Below are 23938 nucleotides of genomic sequence, written 5' to 3'. Positions count from 1 at the left end.
ATACTCTCTAGGATAAAGAGCCTAAACTTATTCCAATCTAAGATATTAGGATACGGTAGAATTTAACTTTTCTAATACTTCGGCGAGCGAAAAGACTATAACTAGTATTCGATACCTTCTACTTGTAGTACGAGCAGCCTCACTTTACGTTAAGTCCAGGAGAATAGAGGTAGATTGAATATCTACTCTTTATCCTTAAACCATTCTATAAGTTTACAAGTCTTATATCTAAGACTAAAGACTCGAGTATTTACCTTATCTTTAGTATTAGTTGACACGGTGAGCGGGGCGCTGGAAACCGCTCCCATTGCACCGCCCTCCTGCCGTCCCCGACCGCCTGCCCGTCTCCACCATCCCCCTGCCCCTTCGGGTTTGGCGCCCTCACCCTCCCCCCGTTTGGGTTTAGCCCCGTCCCTGGCCGCTTTTACCGCCCCGGCCATCTGCCATCCATCTATATAACACCGCTGGCCCTCTCCCCTCGACTTGTCGACGCACTTTCCCTTCTCTTTCCCTCTCTGCCCCCTTTCTTTCTCGCCCCCACCGTCACCTGCGCATTGGCTTTCAGCCTGACACACTGCCCCCTTTCCTTTTACCGGAGATGCCGCTCCATCCGACGCCCAGCTCGTTCTGGCCGGCCTGGGCTGCCATGCCATCCAGTCGCCCAAGGGCAGAAACACTGCGGTGATCCAGCCATCCATCGCATCGCATTATTTTGTGTCGATACTCCATTTTTCAAAGGGGTCTACGAAGCCATCTAGATCGCTTTCTGCTGGTGAGAGCTTCCCGTTGAGTGTCTGTTATTCCGCTGGCCTCCCTTGTTGCGAAGTCTCCCCAATTGCCCTCCTTGATGCTGCATGCTCTGCTTCATCCGCCCCATCTCGGTCCCCACCTGAGGTTACATTGCACAGCCCTTGGCGTCGCAGATCTACTCTCGGCCACAAATGCCTCGACCTCCAATCTGTCGTCATCGTCGGCCTCTCCGGTATATTTGCACCCAATCGATCAATCTCGACAGCATGCCACGGTGATGCGAGCCAATAGCGAAAATACCGCACATGCACTTGACCCCGGCCAATGCAGCGTCGTGAGGTCAATGCCCGGCCGGCGGCCGGGCTATGATAAGGCCTCACGATAGCACAGTCTGGCGAATAGAGGCATTGCTGGCGACAGCCGTGGGCATAGGTCATTGGTCGGGAGCCATCAGCGGGATTGGCAGGGGTTGTTGCAGGTGCCCTAGAGCCGAAAAAGAAACTTGTGTCGTCTCGCAACTTTGGACGCATCGGCATGGGTTGCAGGAGATGGTCGGCGTCTTCTGCGCTATGAAGTAGGCGGATTACGCCTCGCGGTCTATAAAAGAGACGACAATTCCACCCAAATGGCTAATCTGCAACCCCACCCTCTCCCACCTTCCCATTCCCACCGTGCCCTACCCACTGCCACCTGCCCAAGGTCTCGATCCCGTTTTCTTTATTTCTACGAGTGGTCCCGATTCCCTTATACCGTGTACTTGCTCAGCAGCCTTTTTCACAATATGTCGAGCGATAGTTTTCGCTTGGACTCTTTCCGGCCGTGGAATCCTTTCCAGGACAAAGCGCAGCCTCTGCGAGATTCTCTCGATATTTGTCGTTATCCAAGTCCTGTCTCGATCACCGCCTTGCCTCCCTCCAATCCGAGCAACTCGGCTTCGACGAACCCAAATTTCCATTTTCATAAACCTGAGCGTCACCCCCTTCCTCCCCGACCACCGGTGGAGGCTTGCTTGAACGACAGCCTATCACAGGAGATCAACACTCAGCACCAACCCGCTGTGCAGTATCAGACATTATGCGCTAACCCCGGAGTTGAGGCGTTCGGCTTCGATGATATTTTGCAACTGCAGGATTTACCAGGCTCTGGAGACGGAGACCATCCGATGATATATGATAATCTAGGCCCGGAGTCTCAGCACCCACTCGACTTTGAATCGGGCGATCCGGAACTCACTTGCACTACCAGTCAGCACTCACATGTTGGCGATGCTGGAAGTTCTGTTCTGACCAGCGAGTGTTACGACGCAACAATTGATCCAGCAATCCTGGGGGATTACCATTTCCGAGACATTGAGCAGACCCCGGCAAGAAAAGACACTTGTGACGTTGTGGCCCCTTCTCGTTCGTCGGATAAAACTGTTCGTGGTCGCAGCATGCGACCAACTTCGCAAAGGGCAATGAAACCAGGGCGGCAGCGGTCCAAAGTAAACAAGGTTTCTGTCGTCGTGGACAATCGCCACATGAATAGGACCGGCCGAAGTACTCGAGCAAATGGCGCCGTTAAAATGTCGTTTTCTATTCTTCGGGATCAATTTTCTTCTCTACCGGCCGAAGAGCAACTGCAGTTCTTGTCCTGGCTGTTTCAGGGTGCTCTGTCCCGATGCCTCCATGCTTCATCCAGCGCAGATAGCGAATCGGCATTAGGTTCTATCTCAGGAGAGGAAGAAACCTCGACTCCACCACCTGCACAACCATTCGCAGGTGCCAACGTGGTCGATATACAGCATCCTGGCTCGAGAAAAGGTCTCCCTTTCCTCCCGGAAGAGGATCGCCTTCTGGTGAAGCTTAGGAAGGAAGACGCTCTTACCTGGTCGGAGGTGATCAAGCGATTCAGTCGGAAGTTCCCTGGAAGGAGCAAAGGCTCCATTCAGGTGTACTGGAGCACAACGCTTAGGAAACAACTGCTGTCTTAAGCTAGAAATGCATAGAGGGAGTTTTGTCGATTTGCTGATACACGGTCATTTCATTTTTCTCCTGTACACAATTACCATTTACCACGATACTTTTTCTATTTTCAAGACCAGAATCTTCCAGCAGATACACTGATACGGGAGGGGCAAACAGGACGGGACAGGACGAGAATATCTGGGAATCACTACGAAAATGCAATTTCAGGACATTCAACTTTGATCCGCAAATCAGATTCCAGAATATCTCAATGCTGAGTGACTGTGCAATTGGTTCTTGCTAACGCTAAGAATCAATTGACTTAGTTTGCTGCAAAGGCGTCTTCCTCTCCTTGTTCTTAAGGTTTCACTCCGCCAGATATCCCAACGGCGGGGTGAGCTACGCCTCAGGTTACCGTGAAGTATCTGAAGCATCTCTTTGGTGTTTTTCTTGAAAAGGATATCGTCTTACATCCATTTATGCTATCTCTATAATGTCGGAAGTGTGTCTGGAATAGCCAATCAAACATTCAGCTCATCTTACTCGAGAAGTGGCAGCCGCTAAAGCATGTATTGTAACTGCGAGTTGCCAAGCTTAGCCACCGTTCATTGCTTGTGGTGATCTTTCCTGCAAATATATGCGCGAACATGTGTAGCAAATGGTCTTACTATAAGGCGGCCTGTCAATGCAGGTCGTGTACCCAAAACAACCGATACGACCTTGGGATTCTTACTGAAGAGATGTCTCAATATCAAAATGACAAAAAGCAAAGATTCGGAAATTTGACCAATAACTCAAAACCAAGTGGGACCGTCAAATTCGAAGGCATAAAAAAACGTTCCAGCAAACCCGCATCGCCAATCCAACTGCAACAGCCCGAATCCTCTTCAAGTACGGTTCCCAAGGTCAGGCGACCTTAGTTCTAGGAAGGAAAATATGTATATCCGATCATGTGATCACAGCTATGTGTGTGGGAGGTGGCTTTGGATCAGTTCGCACGATCCTGCGTGAGCATGATGGCTGTAGTCATATCGATAAAGACCGGGTTAACTAAATGCCCCTAGGTGTCAGTAATATTAAAGATGAAGTAGTTTCGGCTTGAGCGTTAGCTCACCAGCTGTTCTTCAATTCTTGCCACTGCAAGTTGGACATGCAATACCGTTCACGGTCTTTTTGCCTCCGCAGGTTTCACATGGGGCCATCTTCGTTCTCGTCAAGGTGAAGAATAGTTAGAAAAGTAGATTCTTAGTGACTTAGGTGGTGATTTCAGAACAAGTCAGGAAAATGCCATCAGTTCTGTGAGCAAAAAGTTGGTGGTCTTACTGCCCAACAACGGTGGCCCTGTTCGGTATTTATTAGATTACGGCCGATTTCTCTGTCCTCACTTGCAGCCAATTACCTTTTCTCGAATTCTGACTAATCAAGCTTCCGCCTAACCCTGCCACCAGCTATGGAAAAAGTCGGGTGGACCTCTCCACTCTTAAAACATAGACTTGACACACCCCACCACATGCTCCTTTGTAGCCATCCATCCTGAGCAATGTCAAACGTACAACCACAGTGTGCTTGCTCAGCCTTCTTTGAAACAGAAACAAATCTACATGAGCATCTCGAAGAATATCGGGTTAGTAACGCTAAGATAAGTCAAACCACTTAGCTGACTTCTTCCAGTCCCGCGAACAGCGCCTGCAAGCCGAACTCGAGCGGTGTCGAGCCCATTCGAGGCCCAATGGCGATGACTGTCGAGACAGGAACGATAACGATCAAGGCGAAAGCGACGATGACCAAAATATTTATTATAAAGATGCCAGAAATCCTATAGGCACAATAAGGAAGACTGGAGCTCCCAAACGGCATTTCTGTCCATCCTGTAAACGTGCGAAGCCATTTCCGAAAATGCAGGGACTCCGGCGGCATTTCCAACAACGCAAGTGCTATCCTCTCTGATACCATGCTTGCTATTAATTATTGATGCAGATGTCGCATGCGAGGAAGTGTGCGTGTGCTGTTTCAAAGTTTTCAGGCTCGTGAGCGAGTTCATTAGACATGCCGATAGACATGATGGAGCATGTAAAAGAAAACTGGCATTCATCAAGAAAACATGCGATGAATTACGCGAACAATCTGACAAACAATTAGCTCTCGCAATGAGCCAGTGTCAATCAGGCGTTCTTGTTGGGAACAAACGGAAATGGGACGTGGCAGCTTTGGGCTCCGATATTTCGGGAGTTCAAGCCGAGTTAGACAGGATTGGTATGACGGCTCGGGACGAAACTCTTTGCCAAACCGATGGGGGTGACAGTCTTCGCCAGCTCGGCTCGGTTCGCGATGAACTATCTGCACCCCTAATCCCGATGCAGTCGCCTATAGCATTACCTCGGCTGGGCACTATGGTTGATCCCATTAATCCTAACAGCTCTCCGAACATGTCAACGGAGGAATTTTACTTCAATCCCGGAGAAGGGCAAACCCATGGTCTTGACTTGCTACAAGATTTTGATGCTCCTATTCTTCAAATTATGAATAGTGTCCCAGCATTGACGACCGGATGGGCGGCTCAAGATGATATTGTAGATATAAACACAGAAGCTGCAGTATACCATGAACAATGAGGGCTAATTCTCTGTGCTTCCACCTGAACTCTCAAACGCGAAGTTCACTCCAATTTTCGCGCTCAGCATTTCTAGGTCCCTGACTTTATGTTCCAGTCCTTTTGAGTATGGAAGGGTCATTTTCGCCCAGTTGGCGATCACTTCATCTGTGGCAAAAAGAAACGTAATGGCATATCCTTGCTCAATCTTAAAACCGAGTCTAGCGTCTAGAATCACCCTGCAGCTGTTAGAGCATGGAACTTTAATATAGAGCTATTACTTACAAGCCACCATCTGGAAAATCCTTCACCTCGGGCTTGGAGCCCATACGATCCAGCTCGGATTGGGGAATCTCATATAAGGATCTTCTCCCCTTCGTAGTCGCTAAGTCGTGAAGATGCGAAAGGGTATAATATTCCACCCGTGATCCTTTGGCCCACAGATGCACCATTAGAACACGGCGACCAGCTTTTGGACCACCCCTCCTGAAGCATTCGACATGGCCAGGGAATTCTTCGTATCTCAGCCAGTGTCCGAGGCTGCACCGCTCGAGGGAGGTTTCGAGGATAGATCGGATTCGCTGAAGATGATTAGACGGTAGTCATAGAAATGTCTCATTCCGCTTACTTCGTCAAAGGCAAATTGCTTGCAAAAGTCCATACCATATTCGGTGAGGTATGGGAAGCCCCGCATCTCCACCTCCAAGACGCGGTCGCCAACCGTTGAGTCATTCAAATCAAAAAATCCCTCCTCGAGGAGAGACCTCCTTGCCACATCTAGCTTAAATGCGGTTGATGCCATAACTGAGACTGGCTGTGCCTGAAGCCGACGATGCAAACAGCTGCGGGGCAATGGCCGGTTGAAGCTATCTGGAATATTAATTTTCCAAATCGTCAAATCCCAGCCCCACTTAGGCCTCGGGAATTCCCGTTCCAACTTGTCCGTATTAGTTCGGTACGTCGGGGAACACAATTGTGTGATACTCTTCTCCAAGGATCACAATTGTGTGATACCCTTCTACAAGGATCACAGTTTTGTGATACCCTTCTCCAAGGATCACAATTGTGTGATACCCTTCTACAAGGATCACAGTTTTGTGATACCACTGCCTACCGGGAAGCTATTCGTCAGGCATCACAATTCTGTGATGCCTTCTACATGGATCACAACTCTGTGATCATCGTTGCAATTGGTCGTCAAGTCTACCGCGTCATTACGCTGGTGCTTCCGATTACCCAAAGAGCTAAGAACGACACCACAATTTAGTGGCTCGATGCAAAAGCGACGCCACCAATTGAATGATACCTGAATCTATCCAATTGAAATTGGTACTATACTTCGTATCCATGTATGCACCGTGCAGTGCACTCCTATGCAGCTAAGTGCTGGATACGTGAGGGGAAGCAACATATTGAGCTGTGAGTATGATCCTAGAAAAAATACAGAAGTCCGGAGTAACGAACAATAAGAAGGAACAATTTCTCAGGTTCTTATTGACCTTTTCCTTCATCATTGGCATTCCAGTCTCTTGGATATTCATACCAGCTTTCCATAAGGCACCTAATTTTCCGTTTCAACTACGCAACATGGCTTTGAACAAGACTTCTTCTCCCTGTCACCAAGGCATGACGCCGCCGGATAGTCCAACGAGGGGGACAGCTACGTCTCAGACGATCGTAAAGGACCTGAAGCATCTCTTTGATGTGTTCCTTGAAAAGGTGTTCGACCTTGCCAACCAAGAACCTCCAAACACTCCTGTCTCCCAAGACCAGTCCCCAGCAGCCCCCGACATGATTCGACTGAAGCAGTTGCTGGTGAAATTCACCAGCGATGAATGTGCTTCAGTTGGACCCTTCGCGGCAACTGATCCTGCTCAGTCTGGCCTTGCCAACAATGAACAGGAAGAGGTTACTCAGGTAGTAGATGAAATCGATCTCAATCGTTCAATCCGTACTACTCCAGATGATTTCAATTTGTTTGAGAAATGGGCATCGGCATCCCAATTCAAAACAGTCGTGGAAACGTATGAGCTAGCCACCAGACCCTTTCTTATTCGGGAATTGCTGACACAGGTCTAGTTGGGATAAAGAGGCATGTAAATACAAGATAGCCGAGCCGACGGAGACTAGCATTGGTCTGGACGACTACGCTGAATATGCATTCATTGTCCGTGAACGTGTTGGTACGTAATACCTTTACCTAGCAGACCGAAATCATACTAATGGTATGATCAGACCGAACGTCCGAGGAGGTAGTTCCATTCATAGACATCAAGTCGGAAGGCTTACGCGACATCCTGCGAGACGTGCTGCACGATATCAAGGCCGTTAGCCTGATGGAGGACAAACCATCGGTAATTAAGACAGTATTATCATCAAGGAGCACGCTGACGTGGATTTAGATCGAGCAAAATTTCCTTTTTCATTTCCTCCCAGAGCTCGACAGATGTGCGGAGAACATGGATAGCAGCTCGGACCATGAGTCGGCACATGCGAAGCATCTCCTCTTGCTCATCGACCACCTCAAACACGCATATGCTTCTACTTTGCAGCGTCTCGAATCAATGTTGCAGCACGGTCATATTACATATGACCTTCTTTGGGCGCTTTTCAAGCCTGGTTGCCATGTTTATACCACATGCATTGGCACAAAAGAGCCGCGATGCGTCGTATTCGACGCGGGTGAAGAGATGACACAAAATGACGAGACGTGGTTGAATCTCGAGTGCCGCTTTCTTGATTATAACGGAGTCAAGTTCGGCGAGGCCGGTATCTTTCTGCGAGTGGCCAAGTTCCGAGGGTCAAAGCCGATCGACACTCTCGAGGCTTACCCTCTCTGCCATCATCCGAGTCACGAGCAGATCCGAAAAGACCTAGTTGAGAGGGGTCAAAAGTTTCGGGATTTGGCTGGCTCGCACATCAAGCACTGTAAAGGCAGCGCATTCTTTATGAATAAGGGGAAGGCTATCAAAGTCAACATCAACAGCCGAGTGGCAGTGGATGCCGCATTTTTTCATGAAATGCAGCCAAACTACTCCCGACCGTCACTCCGCGACATTGGGGTAAAAGGGAAGAATAGCATTGCAGTCATTAACATAGGTGCGATGCTCATAGGGGACCGTGAGCGAGAGAAGGAGAGAATGAAAGGAGACGGTGTGGAGGCGCAAAAGCTGGGCGAGACCGATTTCCTGGTCGCCTGCCCAACTGTATGCTGTTTCAGCTTCAAGGAGAAAATTTTCTGTATGTCAGACAACTGACAATGTTTGGCGTCCGACTAATGATTCCAGTGGAGTGCGCAGTCAGTGCTCTTAGGGACGTAAATTGGTCACCTGAGTCGTTCGACTGCCTAAAGATCCCTTCGGAGACCAAGACACTCCTCTTGTCATTGGCGAAAACCCGCCTAGGTCTGATACCGACGGTACCGTTCGACGACTTAATTGATGGAAAGGGCCAAGGATTCAACATTCTTCTGAAGTATGTCGGTAAAGCGCCTATGCTATCAAGACTTCCAACCTAACTCGTGCTAGTGGCCCCCCGGGAGTCGGAAAGACTTTCACGGTTGAGGCAACCTCGGAGTATTTCAGGCTCCCCCTCTATTCGGTATGAACCATCCAGCTCGGCTGATTTTGGCATCACTGATTTTTCCAGATATCTGCAGGCGAACTTGTTGTCAACCACGGAGATTCCAATGCGCTTGAGCAACAACTTGAAACAGTATTCAAGATCGCCAAACACTTTAATGCCGTGCTTCTCTTGGATGAGGCAGACGCGTTCATGGAGCAGCGTACATCTTACCACGATGCGCATAATCGCCTTGTGACCATTTTCCTCCGGAAGCTGGAATATTATCAAGGAATTCTTTTCTTGACTTCAAATCGGGGTATCCAGTTTGATGACGCAATTCTCAGCCGGATCCATTTGATCATTGAGTATGAGGGTTTGACAAGAGAGTATCGCAGAGATCTCTGGTCAACTTTTCTGTCCAAGGCATGTACGATGCAAGGACCTGCCATTGTTGAGGACCACGAACTCCGAAGATTGGAGTCTTTAGATCTGAATGGACGAGAGGTGGGTGTCCGAGTGGCACTGAATATCTCATTGCTGACCAATCATGAACCAGATCAAAAACGTCGCTGCAATTGCACACGCTCTCGCTGAGGCTGACGTCAACCAGGTGAACTACAAATACTTGAAGTTAGCCGCCAAATCAAATAAGAAATTTTCGAGTGAGTTTGGCAGAGAGAGGCCTGCTGATGGAATGTATGTCTAACAGCATAACTGGGAAAGTCATGTGGATAATCTCGTTCCTCAAGGTTGTCGAGCGGTTGGGCGCTCATCGCAATATTTTCCATAATATCGGTCCTGAAGCTTCATAGTTGAATCAAGGTTTTCATGTGATTCATGGTATCACACAAAAGTCAAGTCCGAGAGCCAGAATTGGTATGATCGATTCGTGATTGTCAACGCATATAGAATCGTATATCACCAGAGGCCATGTAGGTGCATTGGAGAAGCGGGCATCAAGAATTATAATAGATAGAAATTCTGACTGATTCATGCGGATGTGGGCCGGAAATGCTTCACGCTTCATTATCATGCATAATTGTATTGCTAATCCAATAAAATAAGCACACTGCCTCACGTCACACGAAGACGTTTTGGATCTCCTATCTCTGGTTGACATAGTCGTCGTTTTACGGCTCGTGGTCGCTGCAAAGTCGGTCGACTTTTCAATGTAGAGCGGTGAAAGTCGATAATCAGCGCCCGCCCAAGCTCTTCGTTCCACAGAATATTATCACGCCGAAGGTCTTCGTGGATGATTCCCAAAGCTTTGATCTCCCTGTTCGACTTATGTATCTCCTGGAGAAGGATAGGCGTGAGTTCCATCGACGTTGTACTTTCGCCTCCCCAGCCCATCACGAGCATATGGCGAATCTCTCCAGCCCCATGAAGGAAATAAATTTTCGCCAGGTCGATCGTCCCCAGAAATACAGGCACAGCAGACCCTTGAGCCTTGCGCAATATTTGGTATACTTGCGCTTCGAGAGAGACATCTTTCCACAGCCCCGACGTGGTTCCTTTCCCGATAACAGCGTAGCCATATACGACACAAGTAAGTTTGAACGGCGCACCGTAAGCCCCGCAACCTCCAAGGGGTGTGCATCTGTCAATGTTTTCGTCCAGTTGTGCCTTTAGTAAACGCACCAAATCTTCTGAGGTAATCTGATGATGAAGATCGTCTTTGCTTCGACGATGGCGCATCACATTCGGACAGCAGTCGTCTAGAACACCCCTAGACTGTAATCCGAGTAAACAGCGTTGGGTGCAGAATTTCGCATCGCGATCTTGGGCCTGGTTGCCTTGATGGTTCCCCGGGTGCCGTTGACGACCTGCTCGTTGGACAGATGGGGAGGATGTAACTTGACCGAATCCCCGTTTGCGGCTTGTTGCTTCGTTCGAATCCGAGCCCGATGAGTCCGGCGACTGAGACCGGTGCTGCACACCCGACGGTGCACAGCTGGCCGGAGACCTAGTGGACAGTCGACGAGCTGCAGCTGGTTGTGGAGAATCCGGTGGGGATGACGACGGTTCATAAGCCGACCCGGAATCTGGACTTGTATACTCCAGAACAGTGCTATCGGAGTGGAGAAGGGTTTGCTGAAGCTCCGCTGTAGGAATGCGAGAGCGAGTGTGATCAAAACTGGTCTCCCAAATAGGAATCTCTGGTCGTACAGAATTTCTCCATTCCTGACCGCGTGCGAGTGAGCGGAATGCCATCAGACACAGACATAGTGTCCTGGCCACAGAAGTCTTCGATTGTTGGAAACTACCTTCAACTTCTGCATTCACTTCGCTGTTAGGATCACACAAGAAGTAATAAAGCGTGCTAGGATCATCGTGTGGAACACGAAGGAGGACCCGGGCAATCCCGTTGGTCACGTAGGAGTACTCGAGCCCTTCCTGGATCATCACATGATACTCCTGGACAAGAGCGGAGCAGACAAGTCGCTCCGCATTGTACCTCAGCTTCGCTTCCTGGTCTGTCGGGATTTTGTTTGATCTGACCATATCCTTCCATAGGTCCATTGGTCGGAGGCCCATACGAAGGGTAGCGACAGAGAGCTTGTGAGGCGGCTTATACTCGACAGATGTGAGGAGAGTGGTAGTGTTGTCGTCGACACGATGGATGCAGAACTGATCAGGTCTTGGGTGGTGTACACTTGACGGTTGGCTCGCATCCGCTTCAATAGCTTCGTTCTCGTTTAAGGAATTCGTATGATTGTTGAACTGGATTCCATCGCCGAGACCGAACTCGTCGCGAGCAGCGGGTACTTTGCACAACTCGGTAATTATATCGTGGACATGCTCTTCCACAGCAAATCGCTCATAGGCCTCGAGTTCTTGCTCACTGCTTATAGGCCTACGACAAAGTCGTCGGCCTAATCCTTCTACCTCATGCAAAGATGAGAACAAATGTGGCGCCCCCCCTGGTGTCAACTGAATGTAACTATAGACAGACTTGTAGAGCTTCAACTGTTGTGCTGAGCAGTCGGTCCAGTGTTCCAATCGTGTCGGGCAGTATTTTCCGGTCGGAAGGGGTATTTTCCCGGTAGTCGAGCGAGATGGTGTCTCGACTCTCAACGGTCGGGAGAGCAGGTTGTGGGAATGGCGCAAGAATTCCACGAAAGTGGTCTGTCGGGTGCGCTCTTCAGCTTGCTCCCGTCTCTCTTTCTCCTGTCTGCCTTCATCTTCGGCTTGCTTCCGTCTCTCCACTTCCTGCTCCCGCCTCCTTTTCTCTCGTCTTCCTTCATCTTCGGCCTGCTTCTGTCGCTCTTCAGCCTGTCTTTGTTGCTCTTCGGCCTGTCTTTGTTGCTCTTCGGCCTCTTTGCGTCTCGTTTCCGCCTGCAGAAAAAGAGCCTTGTAATCTGGCGAGTTGTTGTCGGCCATCAATGTATCGGAGGGGGAAATAGCTTGAGACTATCGCGACAGGTCTCGATGGGTGGGTGGGTGCTTGATCCAGGAGGCTGTTGTCAGCCGATCACGGTGCCCGGTAGAAGTATTTTCCCGAGAAATGACGCAAGGTCTACGGTTAACTGGGTCGGTCGCATCCGCCTCAACTCAGATCGCTTGAGACAGAGGGATGTGGCAGCGATCGAGAAGGCCAAACAGTGTGTTGGGTTGGAGTCACCGTTCTGCGGCTTCTCGGAGCCTTTGTTGTTCTTCAAGCTTACTCACCCCTGGGCTAGGAGTCTATTGGTGCCTCAGGCATTAACGTACTTTAGCCGTGGTTGATTTCAGTGTCTGTTCCAAAAATATACGCCGGCTCGATGGTACCTAAGTGGGCCTCGTCAGGACATAGATAAATTTGGTCCTCCCTCCAAATACTCAGCAAGTACAGTCACCGTAGCGAGATCATTAGCTCAATTGCATCTCTCGCGAGGCCCGCATTCCGTCCTCCAATAAAGGCCGTTTGCTTCGAAGGATAACTATGTTGTGTGACATCGCTGTGAGGAAGGTGCACAACGAAGCTAGTAGTCAGCGAAAGTTCGTTTGAATACAGTAGAATACGCTAACCTCTCTCGCTGTCGCTTCGTTTGACGAAACACGCTTCGGTATGCTCTAGGCTTTACGGTTAGATATCATGCAAGCATTCCAAGGGACTTCATAGAAAAGGAAAAAAGACGCACCTATCTGGGTAGTTAAGTCCCTTGTACGGAATAGGATCTATGCATGAGGCAAACTGAACTTCGTTCACTGACACAACCTGCAATGATCATTAGTTAGAAAATGCCAGGAGGGCCGACGTCTACGAGATATTTATAGGGGCAAGCCTTGCTGGGTCCTGGTGGTAGCATCAGCAGTTTTGAGCAGGTTGATGGCAAAGTGCTCCATAGAATCAAGGAGCCCGCATAAAATATATCAAAAATACCGAAGGGATAACCACTCACATCAAAAAAAGACCTTCATTACCATCACTTGAAGCTTGTGTAGATACCCCAGGGGTTATATCCGCCGCATTAGATGCCTCATATTTCAATATTCATGCCCTCTTTCTTCATTGCTGATTCCCGCGAAAAAGACCCTCTATTCCGTATCCTTACCCACTCGCTAGACCGCACTTTTTTTTGAATTGACAGAATATCAGCACGTATGCATAATATTCTGAACGGATATATGTCTCATCTGGTAGATCAACCATCTCCTCATCTTCCGCAAGATCCATCAACCTCAAAAAGTTTGAGCTAAATAGCTTCTCATCGTATGCGTCAAAATTTTCCCCGATCCATTGACTATGTCGTTCCATCGTTGACTACCACTCAGTAATGCTTAATTAAAGCCCAGCCAAGTATCCTAGCTACAACGGGTTGTATGCCTCATCTTTTGACAAGCCGACCTCAACACTCAACTTCGCTGAACTAGTTATGTTCTGAACTAGTAGTGTTCGAGTTGGCCTGCATTAGCGGTGATATGCTAAGCCCTTGCATTCTTGAGGGCATATAGGCTATTTTGAGTCCCGAATCTCCACCGAGCCCCACTGATCACCACCGTTAAATGACGTCATTGCTCTGGCTCGATCCCCAACGTTCATTGATATTCCAACGTGTTTTAGAGATAGGCCGGGCAACAACTTGACTTTAGTAACCGAGAAGGTCTATCAGAGAGTATGCCACGTTGGATGCAGGCTATTACTGAGTCTAATGGATGGTACAATGAATATTAGTTAGAATAATTGAATAATTGAATGGAATTTTTAGTTAGGCAGAATAATGGCAGGAAATAGCGGTGACTGAGAAGACGCAGTGCTGCCTGTTTGGGTCTAGTGGCACTATCAGCAAGAGTAAGAGATACGCTAACCACATTTTGACATCCCAGCTCTCCAGCTCATACTATGTCTACGTGGTTCTTTACCATGACCAGATTCCACAAATTCTATAACCGAGATGAAGCCGGAGGTTGCATACATTGATCAAACTTGGTTTGATAACGCTCGCCAGGACCTATCCGCATAGTGGGAAAATTTTCGAGGGGAAGCAAGAACACATTCACAGAGTGTAGTAGGTTCCAAGTGCTCCGGTCTCGCCCGAGGGCTCGGAATGGAGCGGATGTGGTCCTTGGAACCAGGCTGAACTAATTTCGGGTCAGAGACCTTGGGGGTGCGAGAGTATTAGGAAAATGCACGGACCTTTCATCTAGGTGGAGAAGGCGATGTTGTTTAACCAATCCTATTCAATCAACTCGACTTTTTTTTTATAGAGAGGACAGGGTCTAAATGACCTTCTCACCACTTTCAACGAGCCTTACATTAAAACATTTAAACACTTGAATTTTAATTGCTACAGTATCACCACCTCCGTTTTTCCTCTAATCTTTGTTGAACTTACAATTAGGCAGGCCTTTATGTCTCCTAGACCAGTTCATTTAATCTGATCAAGAGACTATCATCAATTAATTGAGAATCAACGGTAGGCCGTGACAGCAGTCCTTCAACTACCTCGGCGGCCCTCTCAAACAAATGGGGTCTGGTGTTGAAGCGAAGCTGCATTAAGTTTGCAAGACCGAAGGCGCAACTACTCTAAGCATGGAGTACAACGCGCTCAGTTTCGGACCGGCCAAATTATTACCCGACGAGCACCTTCCGCCAAGCAAGAAACCCTCCCTTTTCTGCTCCCCAGGATTCGGAACGGCACTCGGAACTTCCAATCATTTTTGCGATTCACCTTATCTCCAACTGAAACCGACGACGACTATCACATGGCTCGCGAAGGCTTCTGGAACTTTCGAGTAGCAGACCAACCACGCATTGCACTTCCTATGCTTGCTCCCAGAATAGTAACCCAAGACCAATAGAGAACGCTAGATGCCTCAGCTTTTTAGCATTTACAATGGCCTACAGTGTGGAGGACACTAGTGAAAATCGGTAAAAGCAGCAATAAGCGCAGTTCCTTGTTGCTATACAGAACTTGAACAGAAGACTTGCGCCTTTGCGCAATGCCTCTATAGCTATTAACGATTTACCTAAACGAGGCCGGCTCACCCTAGCTTCCCTATGGTAGTTCGCCCGCGGGAGAAAATCGAAACTGGCATCCAGGTCAAGAAGCGATGAAGGTGCTCGAAACACGGAGTGAGTGAGGTGGTGCCAATTTCGGTCTAGTGGCACTCTCGACAAGAGTAAGAGATACGCTAACCATATCCGGCCACTTTCGTCGACGGGGCTGTAAATCGGGGGAGGGTAGCCAGTAGGGTTACCAAGTAGTCTGGAACTTCTCCAAGGTGGGGCAATGAGTAGTCGGGAACCAATCACACATTGGCTCCTCTGATCCATTGTTACTCCCCCATTTTTGTTTTCAAGCGGTACTTCGTGCGTGACTTCTCAGCTCGCTGTCAATCGCTCCTTGAAAAAGAGACTCCCGTAGGAGTGGCAGTACGACTATCTAGAGAATTACCAGTTGCAGTAACCATATTATGCGGCTCTCTCGGTCTTCATTATAAAGGTGAGATCAAGTGGTACTTGGCTTACAGGATCGCGTCCATGCTTTCAGTGCACATCATCTGAATACAAAGTTGAATATATCATGAGTAGCTTTCTTGAGACAAACCCCGACAATAGGCAAGAAGGTTTATTCAAAGATGCCCTCCCCCACCTCGACATGATGAATCTTCTAGTGATTTCGGTAAATGTTCAAGCTCTTTCAGAAGCGCATTTTGGTCGCTACACTTTCGTGCCGAGTCAAAATCGATCAAAACAGCCGTTGAATCACGAATAAGAAAGTTGAACCGGTTTGTATCTCCGTGTTGGATCCCCAAGTGATGTAATCGAGACAATGTCTTCCGGCAAGACTCCAGGTCCTGAGGGCCAGCATGCCGGGCATTCTTGATGCGTTCCATCAAGAATCCGATCACACGGCCATCTTCCGTTAGATGGCCAAGGAATCGGGGACCAATATCATTGCCCTCAATCCATTGATAAGCCGTGGTCTCACTCTCTAGATATGGGATCTCCCATTCGAAGCGAGCGAATTTAGCCACAACCACGTCATCGAACAAGGGGCATTTGACTTCATAAATGCCCGTTCGCAACTTTTCTCCTACCAGGATCTCCATGTAATCCACAAAAGTTCCATTCCAGGTATTCTCAACGCCAGGGAAAGCGGTCCGAATGGCATGGGCAAAATGAGGTTGGCCGGTCGCTTCATTTTCGGTCACCAGTCCATCATTCCAATCTCCATCGGGTAGAGTGGGTAGAAGTGAAACTAGCGAGGGGCCGAAGCACATATCGTCCGCATTGTAAAGGCCGGGGTTTATAGTGACATATTTTATATTTCGATCATTGAGCAGGAGACGAAAGAAACTCTGATCATTTTCATCGACTTCTGCTTGAAGCAATTCGACTTCCGTTTGAATGCACGCCATAGTGTCGGGCAAGCCTTGGACAGAGAAAGCGAATTTAGAATGTGACGGAATAATGATATTAGAACCTCTTTCGAGATCTATGGACAGCTATTTATATTTCAGGATCCTGAATCATGAGCTGGAGAAGCCAGGAGAACACCGCCTTGCGATCCCTGGCGCCAGGGAAAGCGGTGGGGAAAGGTGTATACCATTGGCCTTTCGGGCTCCCTGGCTGAACCTTACCTCGCTGACAACGCATCCTAGCTGAATAGCCCACGCTAAAACCTTAAGAGGATAATTTGGTTTCAACACTAAGATTTCTACGCACGAGCCCCATATGGTTCCCCTATCATTCATCGATTACAAAACTTCATGCAAAAAAAAAAAAAAAAATAAAACAGGCGCAAGATCATCCTAGATTTGGAATTGGATCAAATCGAAGAAAGCCAAAGTGCCAACAGCGCTAAAGAAGCGTATCGCCAGTCACCAGACAAGCGCTTATGGGGTGGAAGTATTTGATTGGCCCTGATGCAACAATCTATCTTTAGCCAAATACCCAGGGTGCCACATCTTTCCCATTGACTTTGCTTTCGAAGCAGAGTAAACATACCATGACCATGAAGAGATCCCGGGAAGCAAGGCATATATAAACCCCCAGCCCATCTTCGACATGACCAAACTCATTCCATTACCCTATTTGTTCATACCAACCTTTAAGATAAATCTAGACCAAGGTAAGTCATAAGAAATCTACGATTTGCCAAAAGACCTACTCTAAACTGCTCTAGGGTCAAGCAAGATTCAGATAAAAAACCCGGAATCAACGCCCAGATCTTCGCAAGGTATATATCCTACTGACCTTCCTTTTCTCATTTCCCGTCAGTTGAGTCTGATCTCATATAGATGTGTACCCAATTCTACCGAATTTATACATGTGGGTGTAAAAAGATGGAAGAGTTCAAACAATGCGATGAACGCTTTGGCACGAACGTCAAGTGTTCTCCTGTGAAAGAGGAAAAATTGGACCCTTCTGTTCATATGTGCGCGCGGCATATGGTGAAGCCTGGAAAGGACGAAATGCGCAGATAGGAGAGATTTTGAGATATTGTCAACGGACGGAAGGAGTCATCGAGTGTTTATACAAAACAAGCAAGGTCCAAAGGGAACGTCATGCTCTGCAGCTCTTGCGATGGCAATAACCAGCTCCGTGGCATATGACGGAAGATCTCCAAGTTGACTCTGAAATCAATTGATTTAATTCATCAGTTTACTCATGTTTGTGCTTGCCGTCAATGATCTCTCCACACTCTCTTATATGATTTCGGTAGCTGTCCTTGGTAAATTTTCGGCGCCAGTGTAGCGGACGGCCGTAATGATGAGGTTTGCAAGCAGTACAATGAAACCCCCATTGTGGAATTGCCGTGCGAGTGTCAAGAACCGGTGCTCGAATGATTCCCATAAATCGTATGGGGTTAGACGAAAACCCGTCAAAAGATTCTTCAGACCTGGGCAGTCGAGGTGGTTTCACTCCATGGGTGGATCTCGCATTTCGAGATTGATGGATTTCAATTCTCTTGGCAAGACTCTCTGATGCGTATTGTTTCATTGAGTTGCTATCCCCGTGCACAAAAATTCCTGCCTCACGCGCAGCAGAATGATCAAATAAAGTAAGTCGACGGTGACATTTGATTCCTCGAGATGAATAACGACCAGGAACACTCTTGAAGGAAGGAATCTTTGCTAAGTGTTCTGAGCGAAGTCCAAATTTCCGAATCACGTCACTTCGAAGGAGTGGTAGGTAATCGGCCTTCTCGGTGAAGCAGAGAAAACAAACGCGACGACAGGTGACCAGGTACAGGTAACCACCAAAGTCACCACAGCTGTCACACTCAGCTGTACGCAGTTTATCATAAAGATCTTGGCATGAAAAAGAAAATCCACTTCTCAGGCTGAGACATCCTCGGATTGAGGCTGGGGCATGCAGGACGATTTGCTTGTATTGTGGGATATGATCTACAGCCAGCCTTGCTCGTCTGTTGACGCGTCGGAACTCAGTCATTGATCGAATATCAAGCCGCAAAAGAATCATTTGAAGGATTTCCAGAGGCACATTTTCCAACGGTCCAAGTCCGTAACATGGGACGCGTCGATCATGACCGTTATCTAGATGACAAAGACTTTCAATATCATCTAGTGTGTGATCGATAAGAGCAAGAAAAGTGTATGTCGATTCACTTAGCTTTTTGATTGCTGACATGATGTCAGGGGAGAGTAAGTACTGGTTCTCGAAGGTGTTTTGTCGCTTGAATAAATGACAGGAGGTAGAAAGGACTCTTAAGAAATTCCTGTATCGATTACGCGGAGAGACGTTATTCCGATAAATGCAGTTTGCCGTCGGCAAACAGCCAGGGAGTGGATTTAAGATCAACGCAGAGGTTCGCAAGACTTCATACCCCCGAAAAACCATGTGATCCATCGTTGTAGTAAATATTTTCCTCAAATAAACCTGCCATATAGGGATTGGGCGGACGATCATATGATTCTCGGGCATTTTGCGACTGACAGCCCCGCCCGCCTTTCCCCCACCGTGGGGCCGCACCTTCGACAACAACACTTGCTTTTTCATTCTGTTCTAGATGTGCAGGTACAAGCTAACTTTTTTTAGAGGACAATTTTCGAACACTGTCAAGCTAAGACCGGAGTGCGTCAAACCACAAAGAATGCTGCTACCTCACATAAGTACACTGTATCCAACGGATCTATGGTATTAAGTTTTATGTCTTGGCCTATTGATATCATCATACCGGAGAGTAGAGACCTACTTTCAGTCCTAGGGGAACATCGAGTCCCGCGGGAGTAGTAAAATGCTTTATGATTAATAGGAAGAAAAAGTTCTTCTGGTATCAAGTTATCAGTGGTTCTTGCGAACTGGGCGAATAAGACTTTTTTCGGAGGTCTGGAATAAAAGTTCTTCCGAGATCTGCCACAGACCTATGTAATCATGCTCTCAGAACCGCAAAAGCCCTATTTATCAAATCCATATAGTATAACCATTATTGAAACTGGTCCGTATCTTTCTCGTGAGCTGGTTCTTGCTGTCAATAAGCCTTCAACTTCGGGATAGCACGACTCCCACGACATTTGGACCGGACTTACCTATTTGGTCTTTTTCGGCTGCCGTATTTTGGCACAGATTATTACCCCGCTGAGCTTTTTTTCAAGCCCCGCCACTACCTCTTCGCTCCAAGTCCAAATCTGCGAAGTTATGTTCCTACGTTTACGGAGAATTTGGCTTGACTAAACAGTTTTCTAGTCCAACCGCGATCTGGTTGCAACTAGCGTCTTGTTCTGACGAACACATTTTTCGATTTAAGCGACCCAGGTATGTAGGCCATTATTTCCTTTCTTAGGGCTCCCAGAACCAGATAAGCTGAGAATCATGATGCTATCTAGACGAAAATCGGGCTTGCTGCCTACGCTTCAGGATTTGAGCCCCGATGGATCAGCTTGCCGACTTCCTTTCTGGCGCGCACTGGCGGCAAACAGGCCAGAACACATTTTTTTGCGATGACTCTGGCTTGGCAGAGATTTGGATTAAAGTAGCTGAATACTTTCCCCAACAACTCAAGGGTTGTGGGCTACAGGCATGGAAAATCACGGGCACAACAAAGATGGTAGAACAGAAGGGGTTCATTAAACCTGTGTCAGGAGAAGGCACTATTGTTGGCGGGGAGGCCTTGACGGCAGACTCAAGTCCAGTATTTTTCGAAAAAGAAGTTATCCTCAGCGGCTCCCTGCTCTTCATCCTAGCCATTCCTCAAACCCCAAGCCCAGCATGATTATGTATGCACCAACCGAATCACGTGGATATCAATGTCTCAATCGCTCCAGCGTATGGACCGAATCTCTGTGCTTGGGTGGGACAATTGGAATACGCCGTGTCTGTTCGAACATTGCCATTACAATAGTTTTGGTCCGTCGTGGAATTGGTGGCTGCATAAGGGGTGAACTGGGGAAAGTTCGAGGATATCATGGTGTCCACGGTGCTAGGAAGAAAGCCGGAATATAGTATATCTGTCTCGACATCCATGGATCTCGGCAAGTAAAATTGCGGTGATGTGGAAGGTATTACCGTGTCAATCGAAGAAGGAAGAATGAATTGTGGAAACGCAGACGGATGCACGGTCGCCATTGTTCCTGGCTCACGTTGGACTGCCCGATTGACATGTGGTAAAGTACTTGCCGAATTTGTTGGATCCTCTCCCATGCTCCATGTTGACTGGATCGTGCCTGGCTGATTGCGACTGGCGTCAAATTGGTGTGTTCTTTGATCTTGATGTAAAGCTGAGTAAGTTAGTTGTATTAATCGTAGTCGCCGAAAGCCAGGAAGGACCCACCACTTGAGTTGTCACCATATCCGTGCAATTCGTCCAAGTACTCATTAGTCCTGGAAGGTTGATGTACCTCGGGTATTAACGGCTCGTCCAAATTCCCGCTGAATACCATTTGACTTCCATTTTCGGTGCTCGTTGGAATGGAATGATCGAGTCCGTTTGAAGGCAAAACTTGTTCTACTTGGGTGTTGGCTTTCGGTGGCCCATTCTTTTCTGTCTGTGCCTCAGATTGGTAGAGACAATTCGCTCTACAGTAAGATTCGAAATCCGACTGCAAACTTTCTGACCACGCCGCAGCTTCTTTTACAGAACGAAAAGAAGATCGCAACGAGCGATGGTTATATGCATAATCTCCAGGGCCGAGATGAGCGTCTTTCGGAATGAGGAAATCGATGAGTTGAGGCAATTGTTCAACGGTCAGCAACTGGAATTGATGAAATTCGAAAACGGCCACCACGGAAAATAGGCCTCCAGCGACCCCCTCTGGAGCAGAATCCCCTAGGGCTTCCTCTGTCAAGCGCTTAAACAACAATTGAATTGTTCCTTGACAAAGCGCTTTATTGGCCACACTGCGATCTGATTCGCAACAGCCAATATCTCTCAGATACTGAGATATTTTACCTTGCCGTTTCTTAGATCTTTGTACTTCTGATCCACAGATTTGAGAGTAAAGTTGATCAACTCTGGTAGACCAGCCTCGTTCGCGCTCCCATGCCGTGAATTCTCGAGCAAGTGAGACCTGACATAGTCCTTTCAAGAGTCTTTCCTTTTCGTTGGGGGTCTTATTCCCATCAATTCGCTTGATGTGATCCAGGCGCATGTAGAAGCTTCCTCGGCCCTGAACATTGTCCAACAAGTCAAAGAGCGACGCTGTATTTTGAGAAAATTCCACGAACTTTGGAAGGTGCTTCTCTATAGCCTGCAATAGCTTGGCAAGTCGAGTCTCTGTGGCTGGTTCTCTTTTGCGCTTTCTTATATTGACTTGAGCCAAGGCGTCGAGAGTTTCAGGCTCAGCATCATGATTTCCTTCGGTCTCAGTAGTTCTTGGTAGTTCAGTCGGGTCGGCGGCAGCATGCGACCGGTCCTCGAAAACACTTGCTGGGGAGTAGGAGGACTCTCCGAGCTGGCGAGACGAGTGGTTCTCGAGGTTTTCATTGTTACAAAGGGGCAACGGCCCTGCTTGTATGTTGGAGCTCGTTGTGTTGTTATTGTGAGGTTTGACGGCGAGAACGGATCTGACCTGTTCTAACGTTTGGAGCGTGAGGTCACGATGGGCCTGGAGTATTTCTTTCGAAGAATTGAGAAGAACCTGCAACGCCGATATGGTTTCAGCTTCAGAAACAGGCATTTTCATAAGAGCGAAATTCCAAGTTGGGGGTTTATTGGGGAAGGCTCCACGGGGCTAACGATGAGGGAGAACACCTGGTTTTGGAGAGTGAGAAGAGCAATAAGGGGCGCATGCTTCGACGAGCCAATGAATGCGTAGAATGTTAGATCGCGTTCTAACAACCTACGCATTCATTGGCCTCTGACTTCGCGGGAACACATGCCTAGTCGTAAGTTTGGACTGATCGGCGACTCCCGGGCCTTTCCCCGCTTTAGTGCTTTGGCGTTGGCTTCAGACCGACCAGAAGAATGGACATGTCGAAGAGAGTACACCAATTATTTCTGATAGTTAATTACTCCAGTCCTGATATGGCTGGATACGAAGGGTTTGAGCACAATATTTCGAGCCTCGCTCAAATTGTTAGAAGGATCATTTTCATATTTTGGCAGAATGTGACTTTCTCTGTCCTAGATCTGCAATCAGTGGCATATGCAAAAGAAATGGCAAGTCTACCCAGGTATCATGATATAACGAGACCACTCTTTACCCGAATATCTGACTGAGATTTCATGACAGTGAGACTATGATCTACTTGAGCCTACACAGAATTCGTCGTACACTTTCGACCTTCGTATCGCGCCTTTTTACCTCCCCAGGCAACCCACGCGAGACAGTTTTATTTGGAGGCCCAGATCCAAATCGAAATTGTACTGCGAGCGGCACCGTGCCTATGGTTTTGAAAGAACAGCTTACCTTTTCTGCTGAGACGGGCCCTGGTGTCTCTGCTAGAGAGTCAACACAGATTCGCTTGCGCGTGAGTTACTCTTTACCCCTGGTTGACACCCAGTTCCAACTAAACGAGACCGTGCGAGTTTGGTTTTCTCCCAATGGTCTTGGGCTTATGGAAGACATCGAAAATAAGGGCCTTGAAGACGTGGTTTTTGATGCCATTGCCCTTTAAGAGCTTGGCGCTCAGTACCATGCCCAGAATGGCCCTAGCAACATGAGCGATGCCTTCCTAGTGGACCTTGCGGTGCTGGAGACTGGTATTTCACGGGTTTTGGGCAAGTATGGGATTCTAAGATTCGTTCCTCTTAGTAGCGATGATCCGATTATTTTGCAACAACCAGGAGAAGACATCGACTCAAAGAAAGCTCTTTACTATCAACGCTACATTCAAAATACTCACAAGAGTATGTAACAAGGCAGAGTCTCACAAAATCTTTGGGTGTTGAGATGAACAAACTTTGGAAGGACTGGTATGATGCCTATCTTAGAGAATTCGGTAACCGTCTCAGAAAGCTCGGTTACTGGTGATTAAAGCAAATATAATATAATTTTATGGTTTGCTCTTGCGCTGATCACTAGAAAAGCCTCAATCTAGGACAAATAAAAGTCGAAGTTCCGTTCCACACATATTGCTTCGGTATCGATCTTGAAGTATTCTCCTCACTTCACTAGGAGGCCATCGCAAGAAAGTAATCAAGTCTTGTGGTGCTTCAGAAGATGAAGTATCAAAATACCAAGTCATCAGTGCCAG

At 47.8% G+C, this 23938-nt stretch overlaps 12 protein-coding genes across 12 annotated transcripts; 6 read left to right on the top strand and 6 right to left on the bottom strand.

The window, feature by feature from the left end:
• Window positions 1-797: 797 nt before the first annotated feature.
• On the bottom strand, window positions 798-1286 carry N7455_003841 (uncharacterized protein; the record flags this gene model as incomplete). The annotated part of the gene is made up of 1 exon (XM_065604607.1): window positions 798-1286. One exon carries the CDS (start codon window positions 1284-1286, stop codon window positions 798-800), a length of 489 nt encoding a protein of 162 aa, XP_065462158.1.
• Window positions 1287-1531: 245 nt separating this feature from the next.
• On the top strand, window positions 1532-2722 carry N7455_003840 (SANT/Myb-like DNA-binding domain-containing protein; the record flags this gene model as incomplete). Its single annotated transcript, XM_065604606.1, has 1 exon — window positions 1532-2722. One exon carries the CDS (start codon window positions 1532-1534, stop codon window positions 2720-2722), a length of 1191 nt encoding a protein of 396 aa, XP_065462157.1.
• A 1627-nt stretch (window positions 2723-4349) lies between these two features.
• On the bottom strand, window positions 4350-4649 carry N7455_003839 (uncharacterized protein; the record flags this gene model as incomplete). The annotated part of the gene is made up of 1 exon (XM_065604605.1): window positions 4350-4649. One exon carries the CDS (start codon window positions 4647-4649, stop codon window positions 4350-4352), a length of 300 nt encoding a protein of 99 aa, XP_065462156.1.
• Window positions 4650-4843: 194 nt separating this feature from the next.
• N7455_003838 (uncharacterized protein) lies at window positions 4844-5308 on the top strand (the record flags this gene model as incomplete). The annotated part of the gene is made up of 1 exon (XM_065604604.1): window positions 4844-5308. The coding sequence occupies one exon, from the start codon at window positions 4844-4846 to the stop codon at window positions 5306-5308; it is 465 nt and encodes a 154-aa protein (XP_065462155.1).
• Window positions 5309-5311: 3 nt separating this feature from the next.
• Window positions 5312-6088, bottom strand: N7455_003837 (uncharacterized protein; the record flags this gene model as incomplete). Its single annotated transcript, XM_065604603.1, has 3 exons — window positions 5312-5525; window positions 5572-5867; window positions 5915-6088. The coding sequence occupies 3 exons, from the start codon at window positions 6086-6088 to the stop codon at window positions 5312-5314; spliced, it is 684 nt and encodes a 227-aa protein (XP_065462154.1).
• Window positions 6089-6873: 785 nt separating this feature from the next.
• N7455_003836 (ATP-binding protein) lies at window positions 6874-9556 on the top strand (the record flags this gene model as incomplete). Its single annotated transcript, XM_065604602.1, has 8 exons — window positions 6874-7310; window positions 7366-7469; window positions 7522-7640; window positions 7689-8526; window positions 8574-8760; window positions 8814-8886; window positions 8935-9354; window positions 9407-9556. 8 exons carry the CDS (start codon window positions 6874-6876, stop codon window positions 9554-9556), a joined length of 2328 nt encoding a protein of 775 aa, XP_065462153.1.
• Window positions 9557-9924: 368 nt separating this feature from the next.
• N7455_003835 (uncharacterized protein) lies at window positions 9925-12234 on the bottom strand (the record flags this gene model as incomplete). Its single annotated transcript, XM_065604601.1, has 1 exon — window positions 9925-12234. The coding sequence occupies one exon, from the start codon at window positions 12232-12234 to the stop codon at window positions 9925-9927; it is 2310 nt and encodes a 769-aa protein (XP_065462152.1).
• A 2632-nt stretch (window positions 12235-14866) lies between these two features.
• On the top strand, window positions 14867-15073 carry N7455_003834 (uncharacterized protein; the record flags this gene model as incomplete). The annotated part of the gene is made up of 1 exon (XM_065604600.1): window positions 14867-15073. The coding sequence occupies one exon, from the start codon at window positions 14867-14869 to the stop codon at window positions 15071-15073; it is 207 nt and encodes a 68-aa protein (XP_065462151.1).
• An 836-nt stretch (window positions 15074-15909) lies between these two features.
• Window positions 15910-16698, bottom strand: N7455_003833 (uncharacterized protein; the record flags this gene model as incomplete). Its single annotated transcript, XM_065604599.1, has 1 exon — window positions 15910-16698. The coding sequence occupies one exon, from the start codon at window positions 16696-16698 to the stop codon at window positions 15910-15912; it is 789 nt and encodes a 262-aa protein (XP_065462150.1).
• A 3476-nt stretch (window positions 16699-20174) lies between these two features.
• N7455_003832 (uncharacterized protein) lies at window positions 20175-20516 on the top strand (the record flags this gene model as incomplete). Its single annotated transcript, XM_065604598.1, has 1 exon — window positions 20175-20516. The coding sequence occupies one exon, from the start codon at window positions 20175-20177 to the stop codon at window positions 20514-20516; it is 342 nt and encodes a 113-aa protein (XP_065462149.1).
• A 523-nt stretch (window positions 20517-21039) lies between these two features.
• Window positions 21040-22419, bottom strand: N7455_003831 (uncharacterized protein; the record flags this gene model as incomplete). Its single annotated transcript, XM_065604597.1, has 1 exon — window positions 21040-22419. The coding sequence occupies one exon, from the start codon at window positions 22417-22419 to the stop codon at window positions 21040-21042; it is 1380 nt and encodes a 459-aa protein (XP_065462148.1).
• Window positions 22420-22898: 479 nt separating this feature from the next.
• N7455_003830 (uncharacterized protein) lies at window positions 22899-23359 on the top strand (the record flags this gene model as incomplete). The annotated part of the gene is made up of 2 exons (XM_065604596.1): window positions 22899-22915; window positions 22975-23359. The coding sequence occupies 2 exons, from the start codon at window positions 22899-22901 to the stop codon at window positions 23357-23359; spliced, it is 402 nt and encodes a 133-aa protein (XP_065462147.1).
• Between the last annotated feature and the right edge of the window lie 579 nt (window positions 23360-23938).

This window comes from Penicillium solitum (assembly GCF_028829755.1).
Source record: "Penicillium solitum strain IBT 25940 chromosome Unknown utg000002l_segment0_segment0, whole genome shotgun sequence".
Lineage (NCBI taxonomy): Eukaryota > Fungi > Ascomycota > Eurotiomycetes > Eurotiales > Aspergillaceae > Penicillium > Penicillium solitum.
This window is presented reverse-complemented; position numbering and strand designations above follow the sequence as displayed.